The following is a 15,274-nucleotide window of genomic DNA, read 5'->3' on the forward strand; positions in this document are numbered from 1 at the left end:
CTAAAGAGTATATTTCGATCTCATTTCTTCTCAGGGCCGGCCTAAGCAAATTGGAGGCCCTATTCTAATTTTAATAATAAATCTCTAATAAAATAAAGTATAACATATATATTAAATTTCTTTTTAAAAATTACATAAATTCTTTTATAAATAATGGATATAATATAGTTAAATCAGTTCATAGCTATGCAGACACATTAGATGCAGGGGGTTTGAATTCAAACTCGCGACATCCAATTTATTTATCTTTAAAGGTGAAATTCTCAATCACTATACTACTAGACAAAAAAATTTAACCATCATTAAACTAGTTAGTGTTATGAATTCAATTATGTACATTCAACTACTTTTAATCATTAATTCATCTTCTTCCTGCTCTAAACACCATGGTTCAGAATGTGGTGATTACTAATCACACGCAGGATCTTCGTGTGTGGTGCCTGGCTCAGGATGGTACCCTAAACTTGCAGAGGGCGTACTCTTTAGTCACGGGGCAGCGTCGTTCTGTTCATTGGGGAAAACTCATTTGGCATATTAACATTCCTCCTTCTACTTCGTTTCTTTTCTGGAGAATTATTCGGGAAAAATTGCCTACGGATGATCTTTTGGTCCGTAGAGGTTTGAACATCGTTTCTATGTGTAGTTTATGCTTTAAGCAATCTGAGAATATGAATCATATCTTCTTTGAATGTGGTTACGCTAAGAAGCTCTGGAGTTGGTTTTGTCAAAAAAAAAACTAGGATCCCTCTTATTCCATGTCTCTTGGACTGTTGGAATGTTGTAAACAGCCGCAGCTCTAAAACGCCCAGAATTATCATTCTGGCTGGCATATCTAATCTATTCGTCGTTATTTGGAAAGCTAGAAATAAATCCAGATTTCAATACTCCATTGATAGGTGGGAGCTCATGGCGTCTCGTTTGTTCTCTTAAGTGGTGCTTACCGGTAAAGCTCTTAAGTCTCATTCGGTGATTAATATGGATGACTTTCGTTTGCTTAAAGCTTTTCGGCTTAATATCATTCCTCCTTGTCCGACGATTGTCAAAGAAGTTATTTGGACTCCTCCTCTCAAGCTTTGGTTCAAAGGTAACTCGGATGGTGTTTCGTCGTCTAATTTGGCAGCGTATGGAGGATTATTTCGCAATCACAAAGGGGTTCACTTAGGCAGCTTTTCCTGTTTTTTGGGCCAAGGTGATGCTCTTTTTGCTGAGACCTTGGGTGCTATTCATGTTATGGAGCATGCTATTTTCCCCCGTTGGCAATTTTTCTTGTTAGAAACGGATTCTCTTCTTGTTATTCAAGCTTTCTCTAATCCTCTTTTGGTGCCTTGAAAATTCGGAATAGATAGTATAACTGCATTCAAGGCATTTCTTCTATCAGTTTTTTGGCCTCCCACATTTATCGGGAAGGTAATCATTGTGCCGACATCTTAGCTAGTTTAGGCCTAACCCTTAGAAACTATACATGGTGGGATAGCATCCACTGTAATCTAAAAAATGCATATATTAGGAAATAATAAATAAATAAATATCTTTATTATTATTATCATTAATTTTATATATAAAAATAAGGTGTTGATTTAAATATTTATTAGGCTAATATTATTATTATATCTTGATTATAATGATATATATTTAATAATATATTTTAATTAATACAATTAATTATACTATTAATTGTATTGACTCACCTTGATTTTAATTTTTTAATAAGTACTGAGTTCTTTCGGATATGCATATCCGAAAAATCCCAAGACCAAAAATTGGAATATTTCGGATATGCATCTCCGAAGACACCCTTTCCCCCAAAAAAAAAAAAACGTCTTCGGAAATGCATCTCCGAAGTCACATTTTTTCTAAAAAAAAAGGTTTTCTTCGGATATACACTTCCGAAATAACCCTTTTTTTCCAAAAAAAAAAAAAAGTGCCTTCGGAGATGCACTTCCGAAATATAGCGGTATTTTAGGATTTTCACCACGGGTTGCTAAGAAGCCAGAGAGGCTTATAAAGAAATTGTCTATATTTTTTACTTTGAGGCTCTTTACACATTTGGGGTCCTGTGTTGTGGCACATGTTGCACAGGCACATGGCCGAGTCTGTTTCTTCTCATACGAGAGAAAACTATAAAAAGGTGTGGATTTTACTAAAATTTAATCTCTTTATTCTATTTCTATGCATTCTAAATAAGATAAGTTAGGTATTTCTTCCCTATTTCTCTCTTTGCTAACTCTCTCTTCATAATTTCTCTTAAAACAAACACAACATTAGCAAGAGTATTATGATACTTTCTTACTCGATGAATTAATGAGGTGCAAACGATGGTGGAAGATAGTGAAAATGAGGAACACAATGGGAGAAAAGAATAAGAGATTATTAATTGGTGATAGAGATTGTGGCACCTGTTGAATAACCTCCAACTTCGTTGTCATTTTGATATTAAAGCCTTGACTGTGATTCTTAATATATGTTCATTAAATTAACGCAATTGTTCCCGAGCCATCTCAATTTTAGCATGTGGCGTCTAATGTTCATTTTAAGGAATCTTTGCCTTTTACCTAGCATTCAGCCCTCGCTGTTATTTTGCTAATAGATTATGTAGTTTTTTCTCGTTGAAATGTCCGGCCTTAAGTGATGCACGTGGTAAACTCGCCCCCACACCCAAGTCAGCTATCATTCCTGAAGACACCTTCTCAGGAGGAGACGCGGCTGGAATTTCCCCCATTGGGATTATACCATGGTTATAAACTTACAAAAATAACTTGTCGCACTACTCTCAAAAAATATAGATTTTTTCTCTTGGAATTCCCAAAACATGCCACAAATTGATACTAAGGTTGTGTATCACTACCTTTCCCTCGACATTTCAACTAAACCAGTCATCCAAAAACGCGGAAGAAGATATTTGTTTACTAAGAAATAAAAAATATTAGAGGATGTGTTAGTCTGGAAATTCTACCTGGAGAAAGTCAATTAAGATGACTAGGTAATTACGTTGAAATTCAGTAAGTTTTGAGGACTCTCGACAGAAGGTGCTTAAACGTATCAGACACGTTGACCCATAAGGGTTCGATGAAGCTTGGTAAGTTTAGTTTGTTAAAATATCAAGATCAGATCCATAATATTAAAATCACTCTCTCCTTTAAACATGTGCAAAATCGCGAAAAGGTAATTTCTACAAAATGGTCAGATTCAATAAGGTCACCAGTTGTCCAAGACATAGAATAGTTTTATAAGTCCAAATATCTGGTAGGAAAGGAAGCTCTTTGACAAACTCTATTGTAACTGAATCATATAGACTTGGAGGCGGTTAAAAAGTTCAAAGCCCGTTGAAGGATGATTACCAGCGTGACGTCCAATTCCCCGACAGTTATCTCTCTGAATATGCATGAAAGCAAGTCAGAAAATGGATGTTCAAGTAATGGGAATCATGTCAGATATTTAACGGATTAATCGTTATCTACATTTATCTTTAGAGTAGTATAAATAGCATACTCCCACATTTATATTTGTAGTCGCAAAATTCATACATCTCTCTCTATAGAAATGGAGTACCCAAGTCAAAGAGTGAAACTGTTTCTGAGGAACATGTACGAGTTTGCGTCCTTTTATTTTAGTTGCCTTTATGTTTTCTTAAATGGAACACTCTTACTTTAATGTCATTTACTGCACATTATCATTTAATGTCATTTATTTCACTTTTTATTCATTGCTTTCATCCAAACTCTTCTTCAATTAAAGTTTATGTCATTTTTTGTCTTAATGCAAGTGTGCACAATCAATTCGCAAACACACACTTTCTCGTAGATTCAATTTGCACAGATTGATCCTAAGATTTTTCGAGTTAATCTCACAAGCTAATTAAACTCGTGATTGCTTGCCAAAACACCTGCAAACAAATTTGCACACCTAGTGGGACCCTTTTGTGAAATTTCAAAACTTTTGCAAGAAAGTGTTACATTTTCTCTGTTAATCATGTGTTATAGGAGAATCTTTTTTGTGTCTGGATTTTTATGCATTTGATAAGATGTAAGGCCCTCCTTGAAATGGAACGTTCAAAAAACACTTTTTCCACCAAAATAATCCCCTAGACATAAAACAACCCTTCGAGTAAGTGGCTAGTAGCGCGTGGACTTCGGTGTTGATTCCAAGAGTGGGATTTTCGTTACCACTATTAGCGAACACCCCAACAAACCCTAGGGTTACACATGCCATTGTGGGGGATCCGTGGCCCCCTTATATTCTGAGTTTTACGTTACCTCTAGGCTTTAAAGATTACCCGTATGGCATGCCAACAATCATGATGACAGGTTTGCGCAACCATGCTTCTTCATTTGTAGATAACGTCCTAAAGATAGCGCCGCCGTTAAATCATCATTTGGCGTCAGGGTCTGTAATAAGTTGCCTCGGTCGAGTGGTGCAACCACAAGGTATGCTGACACTAACTAATGATACTCTATTGTCTGTGAAGCAATATATGGGTGAGAGTAACCATAAGATGATTAACATTCCGATGAAAAAAATTGGCATTATGTTCAATCCATTGATTCATAACACTAACCACAGTTACCTCCAGGTAGCATGTTAAATGGGTCAAACTGCGGAATTTTTAGGCGCTCCTTAAGTGCCACTCCAGTGATTACATAATAACCAGATACCACAACCAGCGATGTCACCCGCGCTGTCCACAAAGCAAAGGCATACCCCTCTCTGTCGGGCGCGACTGGTGATCAACCGAGCACGCGGGATCCTGTCCTCGACAACGGCTAGTATTCCGAGCATAGACCTAGTCTAACGGTCTCCTATAGTTTGGGCCGCAAAAAGCGCACAAGCCCACGAAAGTAGGGGATCCAATCCATTCCAAGGGAACCGTTATAAATAGCCCTTTACCTCTAGAGGGCAAGGTAACTTTCTCTTTCTCAAAAAAATCTGATACTTTCTGTTATACTTCCTTGCTCATTCACTGACTTTGGCATCAGAGTGCCTTGCAGGTACAGCCCGTTTTTTTCTCTCAACCATCACCGAAGATCAAGCCTATCATTGCTGGCCACCTGTCCAACTAGAAAGAACAGTCTTTTATAGGAGAAATTACACACCTCATCTGTAGTTTTTACGAATTTAACAAAGATCCTTTGTTATACCTTTCGTAATTCTAATTGGTTTGTAATTTCTCTTTTTTGGCGGGTATTTCCCGTTTATGTGTAAACAGGTTTTGAGAACTCTTAGTTCTCTATATTAATATATCCTTGCTTACATAAAAAAAATGGATTTATGGTCGTTTCCATTCAAGAATTTCTCTTAAATCTATAAATTCATTTTTTTTGTGTAAGATGTATTTAAAAAATAATTAAAGGTATAGATGAGTTGAAAACAAAAAGGAGAAAAATGTGTGTACTTTTTCACACAATCTACTTCACCATCTTTCTCCCCCACTCATCTCTATTCTCTATCACGTATTCCTCAATTCCTGCTTTAATTTTTCGCAGAAACGAAACCGGTCTATCTAGAGTCCTTGAATGATACTCTCACACTATCTTATGTCTAAAAGAGGTTAATTTTGAGGATGTTGATAATTCAATTCAATGATCAATTCTAATTATGACAAATAAAATTGTAATTTAAATATATAATACGGATTTCATTTTGACATGATAATTCTCAAATTCAATGATCAACTATGACAAATAAAATTGTAATTCAAATATATAATAAAGATTTCATTTTGACATCAAAAAGGCTAAGGGTTCTTAAACAGCAAGCAGACCCAAACTCGCGGGGCACACCCGCATCCGAACCCGAATCAACGGATAAAAATTCAAGTTGACTGGATTTGAATTCGGGTGCCATCCGATATTTTGGGTGCGGGTTTGAATAGTGTGAAACCCGCATTCGAAATCACATTCACTTTTATATATATATATATATATATATATATATATATATATATATATATATATATATATATATATATATATATTGGGACGTATCAAATGAGAACTGAGAACTTCTAATAATAACTATACGATTTAAAATTAATGATCAGATATACATCTATGTGATATGTATTTAAACCAGAATCTAACTATTAATTATTGTCTCTTAAAATTAAAGTGAAATCTGAAGCATTGATTTTAAATCGTATAGTTATTATTAGAAGTTCTCAGTTCTTATAATAACCAAAGTTCTCATTTGATACGTCCCATATATATATATATATATATATATATATATATATATATATATATATATATATATATATATATATATATATATATATATATATATATATATATATATATATATATATATTAGAAAGTTGTAGAAAATTGTAAGAAAAATGTATTTTATGTATTTTATTGCGGGTTTTGATTTGGGTGAAAAAACTCGAATTCAATGGGTGTGGGCGTGGGTGTCATTTTGTCACCCGAACAACTTTCGGGTTCGAGTACCAATTTCGAGTGCGAGTTTGAATAGTATAAAACTCACACCGACCCGTTCCGTTGCTATCCCTATTCTAAAATCAATTTCTATCGCATTCTTTAGTTATCATTCACTTCCTCTGAAAAAAAAACAAAATTTTAATTTGAAGTGTTGTTGTTTTATTTTATATCATTCTCATATTGAGAAACACGGGTTTCAAAAGGTTCAATTAAATTTATTTAATTAAATATTACAATGAAGATTGGTTGGAAATGATAAGATGAGAAAGACAAAAGGACTTTGTGATGGTGCGTATGTAGATTTGGGAACGGAAAACAAAATAGGTGTGATTTCGTGGGTAGGGTGTATAATAGTATTTGTAAATTAAATTAATCTAATGACTCTTATTTGTTCTTCAAGTGGTTCACTAGTGAAAGAAGGATTTGTTGGAGCCCTTACCTTAAAAGCCACCAAAATTCCAATGATTATTTATTTTATTAAATAATGTGGCACTTCACTAGTCAAAAATATTTTAGCCAATGTTTTTTTAAGCATGCGGCGGTTTAAACTGCCACACTATATTCAAAAATTAAAAACTAAAAAAAAATTGTTTTTCTTTAAACAATGTGCTGGTTCACTAATCAACAAAATTAAAAAATATATATAGTACTACAGAGTTTGATGGTTTTGAGGGCTACAAATGTTCTAATACCTTTTCTAAACATTTGAGAGGTTTGAAAATTAGCTCTGGCTGTTTCAACCACCTGACATTTATATTTATATTTCTACCTATTTTTTGACTATTTGTGAACTTTTCTGTTAGTAGTTTATGAAAAAAAAATGTGTTAGTCAAAAGTCTTTTTAAAATTGATGACAATTAAAAAAATACTTCGTGTAATGTTGGCGCAAGCATTGTGAGCATGATTGACCATGAGATTGAGCATGCAATTGTCAAAAATCTTTTTAAAATTGAAGACAATTAAAAAAATAATTCGTGTTTTTCTTTCATGTTGTTGGAGATTGGTTGTGATGATGTTGTATCATGGCCGACTTTATGGGTTATTAATTACTACTAGCTACCATTTTCTGTTGGATTGAAGCATAAATGACAATTTTAGTCAGCCCCCAAGACAATTACTAGGAATTCAGTTCATGGTAGTAGGCAGCAGGTTCAAACCATGGTCTCTTATGGAGTGTGAACATGATTTTATTTTTGATGATTTATGACCATTGCCTTGTTTATTTAACTTCTAAGATGATTGCTGTTTAGGTTTTCTTAAGAACATGGATGTTCTTTGTTTTCAAAAATGTAATTTTACATTTCTCTATTAATATTTCTCTTTTCGTCAAACCGAACTAATTTTTTTAAATATCTCTCTCCATCTCTTCTTTTCATTAAAACCTCTCTCCTCTCTATTAAACCAAACAAACCCTTTACGTATAAACTAATGCTACAAATGCAAAATGCATGATTCACACTAATATCCTGCGCATTGTATGTCAAAAGTTGCTTATTTGTGTTTAATGGAAAATGCAAGGAGGTTGGAAAGTTTATTCAAATTTATGTAAAATACAAGAGTAGGAAAGTTTATTTAATTTTCACATACCTAAATGCTTATTGAAGGAAATACGTAATCTACTCCATATAAAGAGTTTGGTGAAAGAAACCAAAAAAAACTACAGCATAGAAAGGGTTTGGGGAAAGGAACCAAAAGAAGAGCTTACAGTAGATTAGATTATGAATTAGTCAGCCATATTCATCATCTAAATTCTAAAGATAATAAATACCATAACTAAAAACAGTATATTTTTATAAAAAAAAATGGAAGACTAATTGTAATTCACAATATTTACGAGTTACGAACTAGATAGCCCTGCAATATGCTTTGTGAGAAGTAGAAATGTTATATTTGACACTCTGAGTATAATATCACATACAAGAATGAAAATCTAAAATGCAGGTGTAACTTTAATAGACAAGACTAATACAGGTATATGCTGTCGCCCATTCAATAAAAGGAGGGACAGTATTGGCTAGACATATGATAAGTGCTGTTGGGAAACTACCACTCAGCATAAATATCTTCATCTCTACAATAAATAAATAATTTAGGCACATGGCTAAAGAACCACGTAGCTTATGTTTGGCATTCATCCTTGTTAAGGCTGGTAACTGTCAAGTTCATACAATTCAGTATTCCTATTTGTAAGGAAACCAGAATTGTATGACTATGTATGTCCCTTTTGCCACATACTGTAATATTTACTTTTGCATTAATATATGGTCATATTACCTGGTTCACAAAGAACCTATTAAATGAAACCATATATTAACCAGAATCCTAATGATGCCGTTTGCATTTAATTTTAATCTAAAATCACATCAAACATAATCTAAATCGATATCAATGGGATGGTTATAAGCAATTAGAACAGAATGGGAAACCTGCAAAGATTTTAGTTTTACAGGATAGCCCATAAACCTCAACATGCTGCCTTGGGGAAACCACCCTCAAAAGACATTTTAAGTAAATCATCTCAACTGATATCATACTACCCTTCATTTCATTGATTTCATGGTCAATAATAGTATATATTCTAGTAGGAACAGTGCCATTCGTTAAACTGCAATCAAGATTCATTTGCACAATCTTTATATCCCTGATTTGTTCAGTGGAGCCCTTTTCATCCCCAAAGGGAAACACGTTGAAAACCCAAAAACCATTGAAATAACAAAACATAAGCATGTCAAGCCACAAAACAGAGAACAAAAAAATTTGATTCTGATTGCTAAACATCAGTTTTGTAGAACTAAACCAGTATTGTCAATGGCAGGTGGCAGAATCTGGTGAAATACCAAATATCCGACATATAAACATGTCATTGCGACCTATGGCATATATCCCTTCATCAATTGTCTATAGCGGTTGTCAAAAAATTTACCATGGCGAGCAATTTACCAATACATAACTAAACACAACTCGTTTCAAGAACTAACTTCAATACTCGGAATGCCCCACTTAGATATATACCCCTAATTATGTTCAACTTGAATTTTTATCTCTCATTCAAACTCTGCCAAAGTAACTACTTGTTACAAAACTTATTTAATGAAATTTATGCAAGCAAACATAAAAACCTATCAGAAAAGATGCTGAAAATCATGAAATACAGACATGAGTTAATTTAATCTCAATCAACATCATGGAGACTTCCTAACACGAGAAAAATAAATGCATAACTCACAAATTTTGCCAGTTTTTGCAGATTCGTGTGCATTTTCTTGTTCTTGTAGATGACGTCCAATTCATGCCACTAACTGTACTTACAAAATAGAATACAGCACCAAATAAACAAAAATGCTATAGGTTTACTTTTATCATCAGTATCATAACATGTAACTCCATGTTGCATGGAGAAAAATCATCAACATTCTTCATTCTCAAACCTTGTAATTTGGGACTACAAACTATCATCACCATTCACCAACACTTTTTGTGAGCTAACTAAATGATTCCACGAATAATATACATATGAAGTATCCTCATTTAGAATATACACAAGAAGCAATTTGGCCTTGAGGCGAACTACATTCAACACGTCTAATGGCATGACAAAACTACAGAATGGTGGCGATGGCCAACCGTGACTGCATAAGTAGGTGACATAAACCTGTGAAACATTGCAGCTGCTTGTGCATTCGCAATCAAAATCCCGCACGATAAAACTGTCAATGCAAGCACATCTAAGTATCATCTGTGCCCATCAATTAAACCTTCAATTTCCCTCTGCCCAAACCTCCTACCCTGTTGATTGGCATCCCTAGACTTAGCCACAAAGTAGAATACAAGCCAAGTAACCATGAAGTAAACCTCCATGGTAGACTGAAACATCTTGGCTAAGACTCTCCCGAAAATTCGAGCCAAACCCCACCTAACAAGCGATCCACAAAGTATAGCTTCTAAGCATTTAATCTGAATAGCTTGAAACAACATGGAAGACAACAAATAACACCCTTCCTTCACAATCTCTTTACTACCCCTTCTGAAATCCTCCAAAGCAACCCAAAAATCCACAGAGAATATAAAAGTAACAAACGTATCCATAAGAAACCAAGTAAACAAAAACCCAGAAATCTCCTTCTCAAAACCCTTAACCCAAGGCGACATAACCGAAAAAGGCATCAATTTCAACCTAACAAATAGCTTGAAGAACGAAAACTGATCCTCAATCTCAGCAAAATACCATATTCCCACAAGCTGAGTCACTGCGTCCCTCACTGCCCACCTTATCAAAACAACCGCAGAAATTCTCTTGAGACCTAATCTGAAACCATCCCAAACCACCCCAGTAGCAGAACTAAACCTTCCTAAAAGATCATTAACAACCGAAACAATAACAACACCCAACACACACGAATACGTTACAAGAAAAACCATAATCACCCACCCATAAGCAACTGATAACAAACCCAACAAAGCAAAGAACGCCGCAGTATCGCGATGATTTATCTCCAATCCCTTCACAAACAATTGCAAATCAACAGTAGTCACCATTTCTTGTTTCCCGTTCACCAAATCACTCTTCTCCTTCTTTTCCTCTTTCTCATCATCATCATCATCATCATCATCCTCCTCCTCATCCTCTTTTTCAATCAAAGAATCCTCCACCCTCAACGTGATTCCCGAACGAACAACTTCCAAAACCCTAACTCCATTATCAGCAACAAGATCCGAGAATCCAGAATTAACCGCAAACGGTCCGAAAGCAACAACGCTACCATTAACCGGAGCTTTAGAATTCGACCCAAACAAAGTCCGACCGTCATCATCATCCCCGGAGAAAAAATCATCATCTAGGGTTCCAACGCGAGTGAGATGCAAAAACGGCCGACGCCGACGTAACGCAGCCGGCGAAGGTTGATACTGCCGCTCCCGTTGACGGTGATGATGATTAACGTTACCAGCAAGATCAATCCGGGAGAGAAGCGCCTTAACGGCGGGATCGCGGTCAACGAAAGTGATGAAACGCGAGGTACCGTTTTCGACGATGGTTCGAAAGGAGAAGATTAGGAGAGAGAGGAAGAGGAATGTGAAGAGATTTGAGGAGAAAGATGAGGTTGCTTCTCTGAGAAGTTGTGCTGTAGAACGCACGTTTTGCAACCGCGGTTGGTCGCTCATCGCGCTTTTTGGTTCTCCGATTTGAGTTTTCGGATTATGGCGTTTGTGAGGTGGATTTCACCATTCACCGGGTGGTTTTGTTTCACGCGCTACTGTTGGGTCGTGGTTTCGACGCTCGTGTGTGAGATTGGGTTTGAAGAATTGAACTTGGTGTGTGAATGTGATGTGAGGTTAGAACTGTGTGTGGATGTTTGGAAATTGGAATTGGAGGAAGAAGCTTACTAATATTATATTAACTTTTTTTTATTTGAACTTTTTTTTATTTAAACTTTTCTTTTTACTATCTTAGAATTAAAGGCTAATTAATATTTTAACAGTAGGAGTATAACTGTAGTAATAAAATGGTTCCTAATTTAATGTATTTCAATTTATGGTTCCTAATTTAATTTATTTCAATTTCCTAAATATGTTTCACATAGTTTTTGTTCTGGTCAATTACTCCAGTTTTTGTTCTGGAGTAATAAGTTGATATGAAGCTGACAACGATAAAAAGCACTACTTGCTCAGTTACATTAATTAATTAACAATTTAATTGATTACACTTGGTATCTTTGTTCCTAAATTTTTTTGTATATTTTATTATAAAAAAAATTAGGGTCAGGTTAACGAGTGTCCCAGAGGCATTGGTTAAGCATTTTAAATTGAGAAAATATTCTAGATTCAATGCATTGAATACAGCTAATCTTCTTTAAAAAAAGAATTATTTATATTTTCAAATAGAAGGCTTAGTTTGTTCATTTAATATATGAGTATAACTAAATTGTCTGTTGTGAATAAATATACTTCTTCTGGAGTACTAGTTTATTTATAAGGAAAAATATCAAAAGTATGCATATTAAAAAATAATAATGACATTTAATATAATGCAATCTTAATAGGAAAAGTAATTATAATTATATTAAAAAAATAAAAAATAATTGAAAGTAAATATAATTCATCGTGAAAAAAAATTGTCAATTTTTAATTAGGCTCTATTCTAAGAATTTGAATTGTTTTTTCTTATATTTTACTTCACACATACATAGTATTTCATACGTACTATTTTTTTTAGTTTTAGAAAAATAATAATTTTGGATCAGTTAAGTGTTGAATAGAGTTGATTTTTAGACAAAAAGTTCGTGAGATATAATGTTACACCTTTACCATTTGAATTATCAAAACAAAATTTGATGAAAGAAATATCGTATTTGCATAGCACCGAGTTTTTTAGAGATGCACAACTAGGGTTTGAAAGAAAACCTAATCGCATGGGCTCCTTTGGTGTTGGCAATTAGCACAGAGAACTTATGTGGTCGAATCTTCTTCCTCGAGTGACTCTTATGTCTCCATTTCAATCCACGTACAAAGGAAATCATTTGTATAACCTCTTTAAAATACATGTGACATACTTGTTTCTAGTTTTGCCAAGTCATGCCTTAAAGGTAACCATTGTTGGTGATACGGATAGCGCGAGCACGACAAACATCCTTCTGAGCCACTGAAGTGAAACCCAACCCAAATTTGTCAAACTTGTAAGAAATGTCAGGAAGCTGACCCCAAATAGTACAACAACCTTATTCAACCACAACCCTAACATTCTTTAGAGAAGTCATTGTAAGAGGTACCCTAGTAACCTTGGGAACGGTAGGAACCGGCTTAGCCACAGAAACTGTCTGAGGAACCAATTCAAATGTATGATAGGGAGTCGCGAGGAATTCACCATCCATCTCAACATACTTGAAAGTATTCAAATGACTAACCACATATTCTTCTTCACCATGCACGGTGACAATCTTGCCTTTCGCGGGATACTTCAACTTCTGATGTATGGTAGAAGTCACAGCGTCTGCCTATTGTATCCAAGGGCGCCCAAGCAAACAAGAATAGGCGGGACGAATATCCATTACATAGAAAGTAGAGTCAAAGACCTGAGAACCCACTCTGATTGGGAGATCAACCTCTCCATGCACCATTCTTTTCGAACCATCGAAGGCTCTCACCACAACGTCACTAGGCTTCAACACAATCCCTTCGCAATTGAGTTTGTCAAGAACAACCTTTGGTAACACATTCAAAGAGGAACCATTATCCACCAACACATGAGAGAGAGTGGTGCCCCTACATTCAACAGAGACATGCATGGCTTTGTTGTGATTCCTGCCCGCGGGAGTCAGATTGGTATTAGAAAAGCCTAACCCATTATCGATCGTCAAGCTATCAACACAATTCTCAAACTGATCAATAAATATTTCTTGTGGCACGTGTGCAGATTTCAGAAACTTAACCAAAGCCTGAGCATGGGCTTCAGAGGATAATAGCAAAGATAGCATAGAGATCTTGGAGGGGGTATGCCCTAACTGTTCAACAACATTGTAGTCACTCTTGCAGATAATCTTCAACACTTCCTCCATTTCTTACTTGGAAGAATCTTCGATAGTAGTTTCACCCGGGGTCTCCATCTGGGAAGGCTCAATCACTGGTTCTTTGCCTCAAGTCTCAGTTATTGGCTCGGAGGCAGAGATACGAACTGGAGTAGTAATAGTCTTCGGAGAGATTTTTGGGGAGAAAATCCTTCCACTTAGAGTAACCTTACTAGTCCCAACGATATTGTCGACATCAGAATTAGTAACTTTAGCAATTTAATCAGTCAAAGGTTCTTGCTTGACGCCATGAATGTAAACATCAGCACCATAATTCCAACGGATAGCCTTATCAGAGGAATGTGGAATCGGACCGGTGTAGTAATAATCAGGGGAGCCACTCTAGGCTTGGTAGTAACCTTCACAGGACCTTTAGAGGTGGTCTTCACAAGAGTTTTGGAATTAGTAACCACAGATACGTCCTTAAGCTTCAGACCTTGGGCCAAACTTTCACATAAACCCTCTACAAAAGGAGTCTTCTCAAATAGTATAGTATGGTTGTCTATCAGACGTTGAATGCCTTCTTTCAGCTTCACACAACCATTGGACTGAGAGGCACAATAGTAGCAATTTTCAACGCAACCCAAAAATAAACTAGCTTGCAACAGCTTCTTTTTAACAATTGATAGAGGAGTTACCAAGTCATCAATAGTAGAAACATAAGAACCATTAATAGCGCTAGTGATCTTTTCGTGATTAGGCACGGGAGAGGTAATCAAATTAGGAGTCTCGGGAGGGTCAAACTCAATCTCCCTGGCATCAATCATATCCTGAATTTTATTCCTCAATGCCCAACAGCTGTTAGTGTCATGTCCCGCACAGTTGGAGTGATATGTACACCTTGCATTTGGATTGTAGCGACGAGATGAAGTATTGGGATTCTGAGGAGGATCTTTCAATGTAATCAGCTTCGCTTTCAACATGTGTTGCAACGCCTGAGCCAACGACATGTTGACCTTTGTAAATTGCCTCTTGGGTGCGTCTTGCTTACACTGATTATTTTGTTGTTGATTTTGTTGCACAGGTGTAGGATTAGAGATCAGAACTGCTCCCACAGATTGGTTGCGGTCAATCTTATTACGACCTTTGTGGCCGTACATAGCATTGGACTCCTTTTTCCCATTAAATAGCTTCTTTGTAGTACCAGAAGATGCAGCTACTTGGATTTTACCACTTCAAATCCCACTTTCAACGCGCTCCCCTATCATTATCAGATCGGTGAAACCGGATGACGAGCTTCCAAGTAAATGGGCATAGAACAGACGAGTTAGTATGCTCATG

At 35.7% G+C, this 15,274-nt stretch overlaps 1 protein-coding gene across 1 annotated transcript; it reads right to left on the bottom strand.

Moving 5' to 3' along the window:
- Positions 1-9,569: 9,569 nt before the first annotated feature.
- On the bottom strand, positions 9,570-11,804 carry LOC131610244 (uncharacterized). Its single transcript, XM_058882136.1, has one exon. The coding sequence runs from the start codon at positions 11,592-11,594 to the stop codon at positions 10,167-10,169; it is 1,428 nt and encodes a 475-aa protein (XP_058738119.1). The 5' UTR covers positions 11,595-11,804; the 3' UTR covers positions 9,570-10,166.
- Positions 11,805-15,274: the final 3,470 nt, after the last annotated feature.

The sequence above is a fragment of the Vicia villosa genome, linkage group LG6, assembly GCF_029867415.1.
Source record: "Vicia villosa cultivar HV-30 ecotype Madison, WI linkage group LG6, Vvil1.0, whole genome shotgun sequence".
Taxonomy (NCBI): Eukaryota; Viridiplantae; Streptophyta; class Magnoliopsida; order Fabales; family Fabaceae; genus Vicia; species Vicia villosa.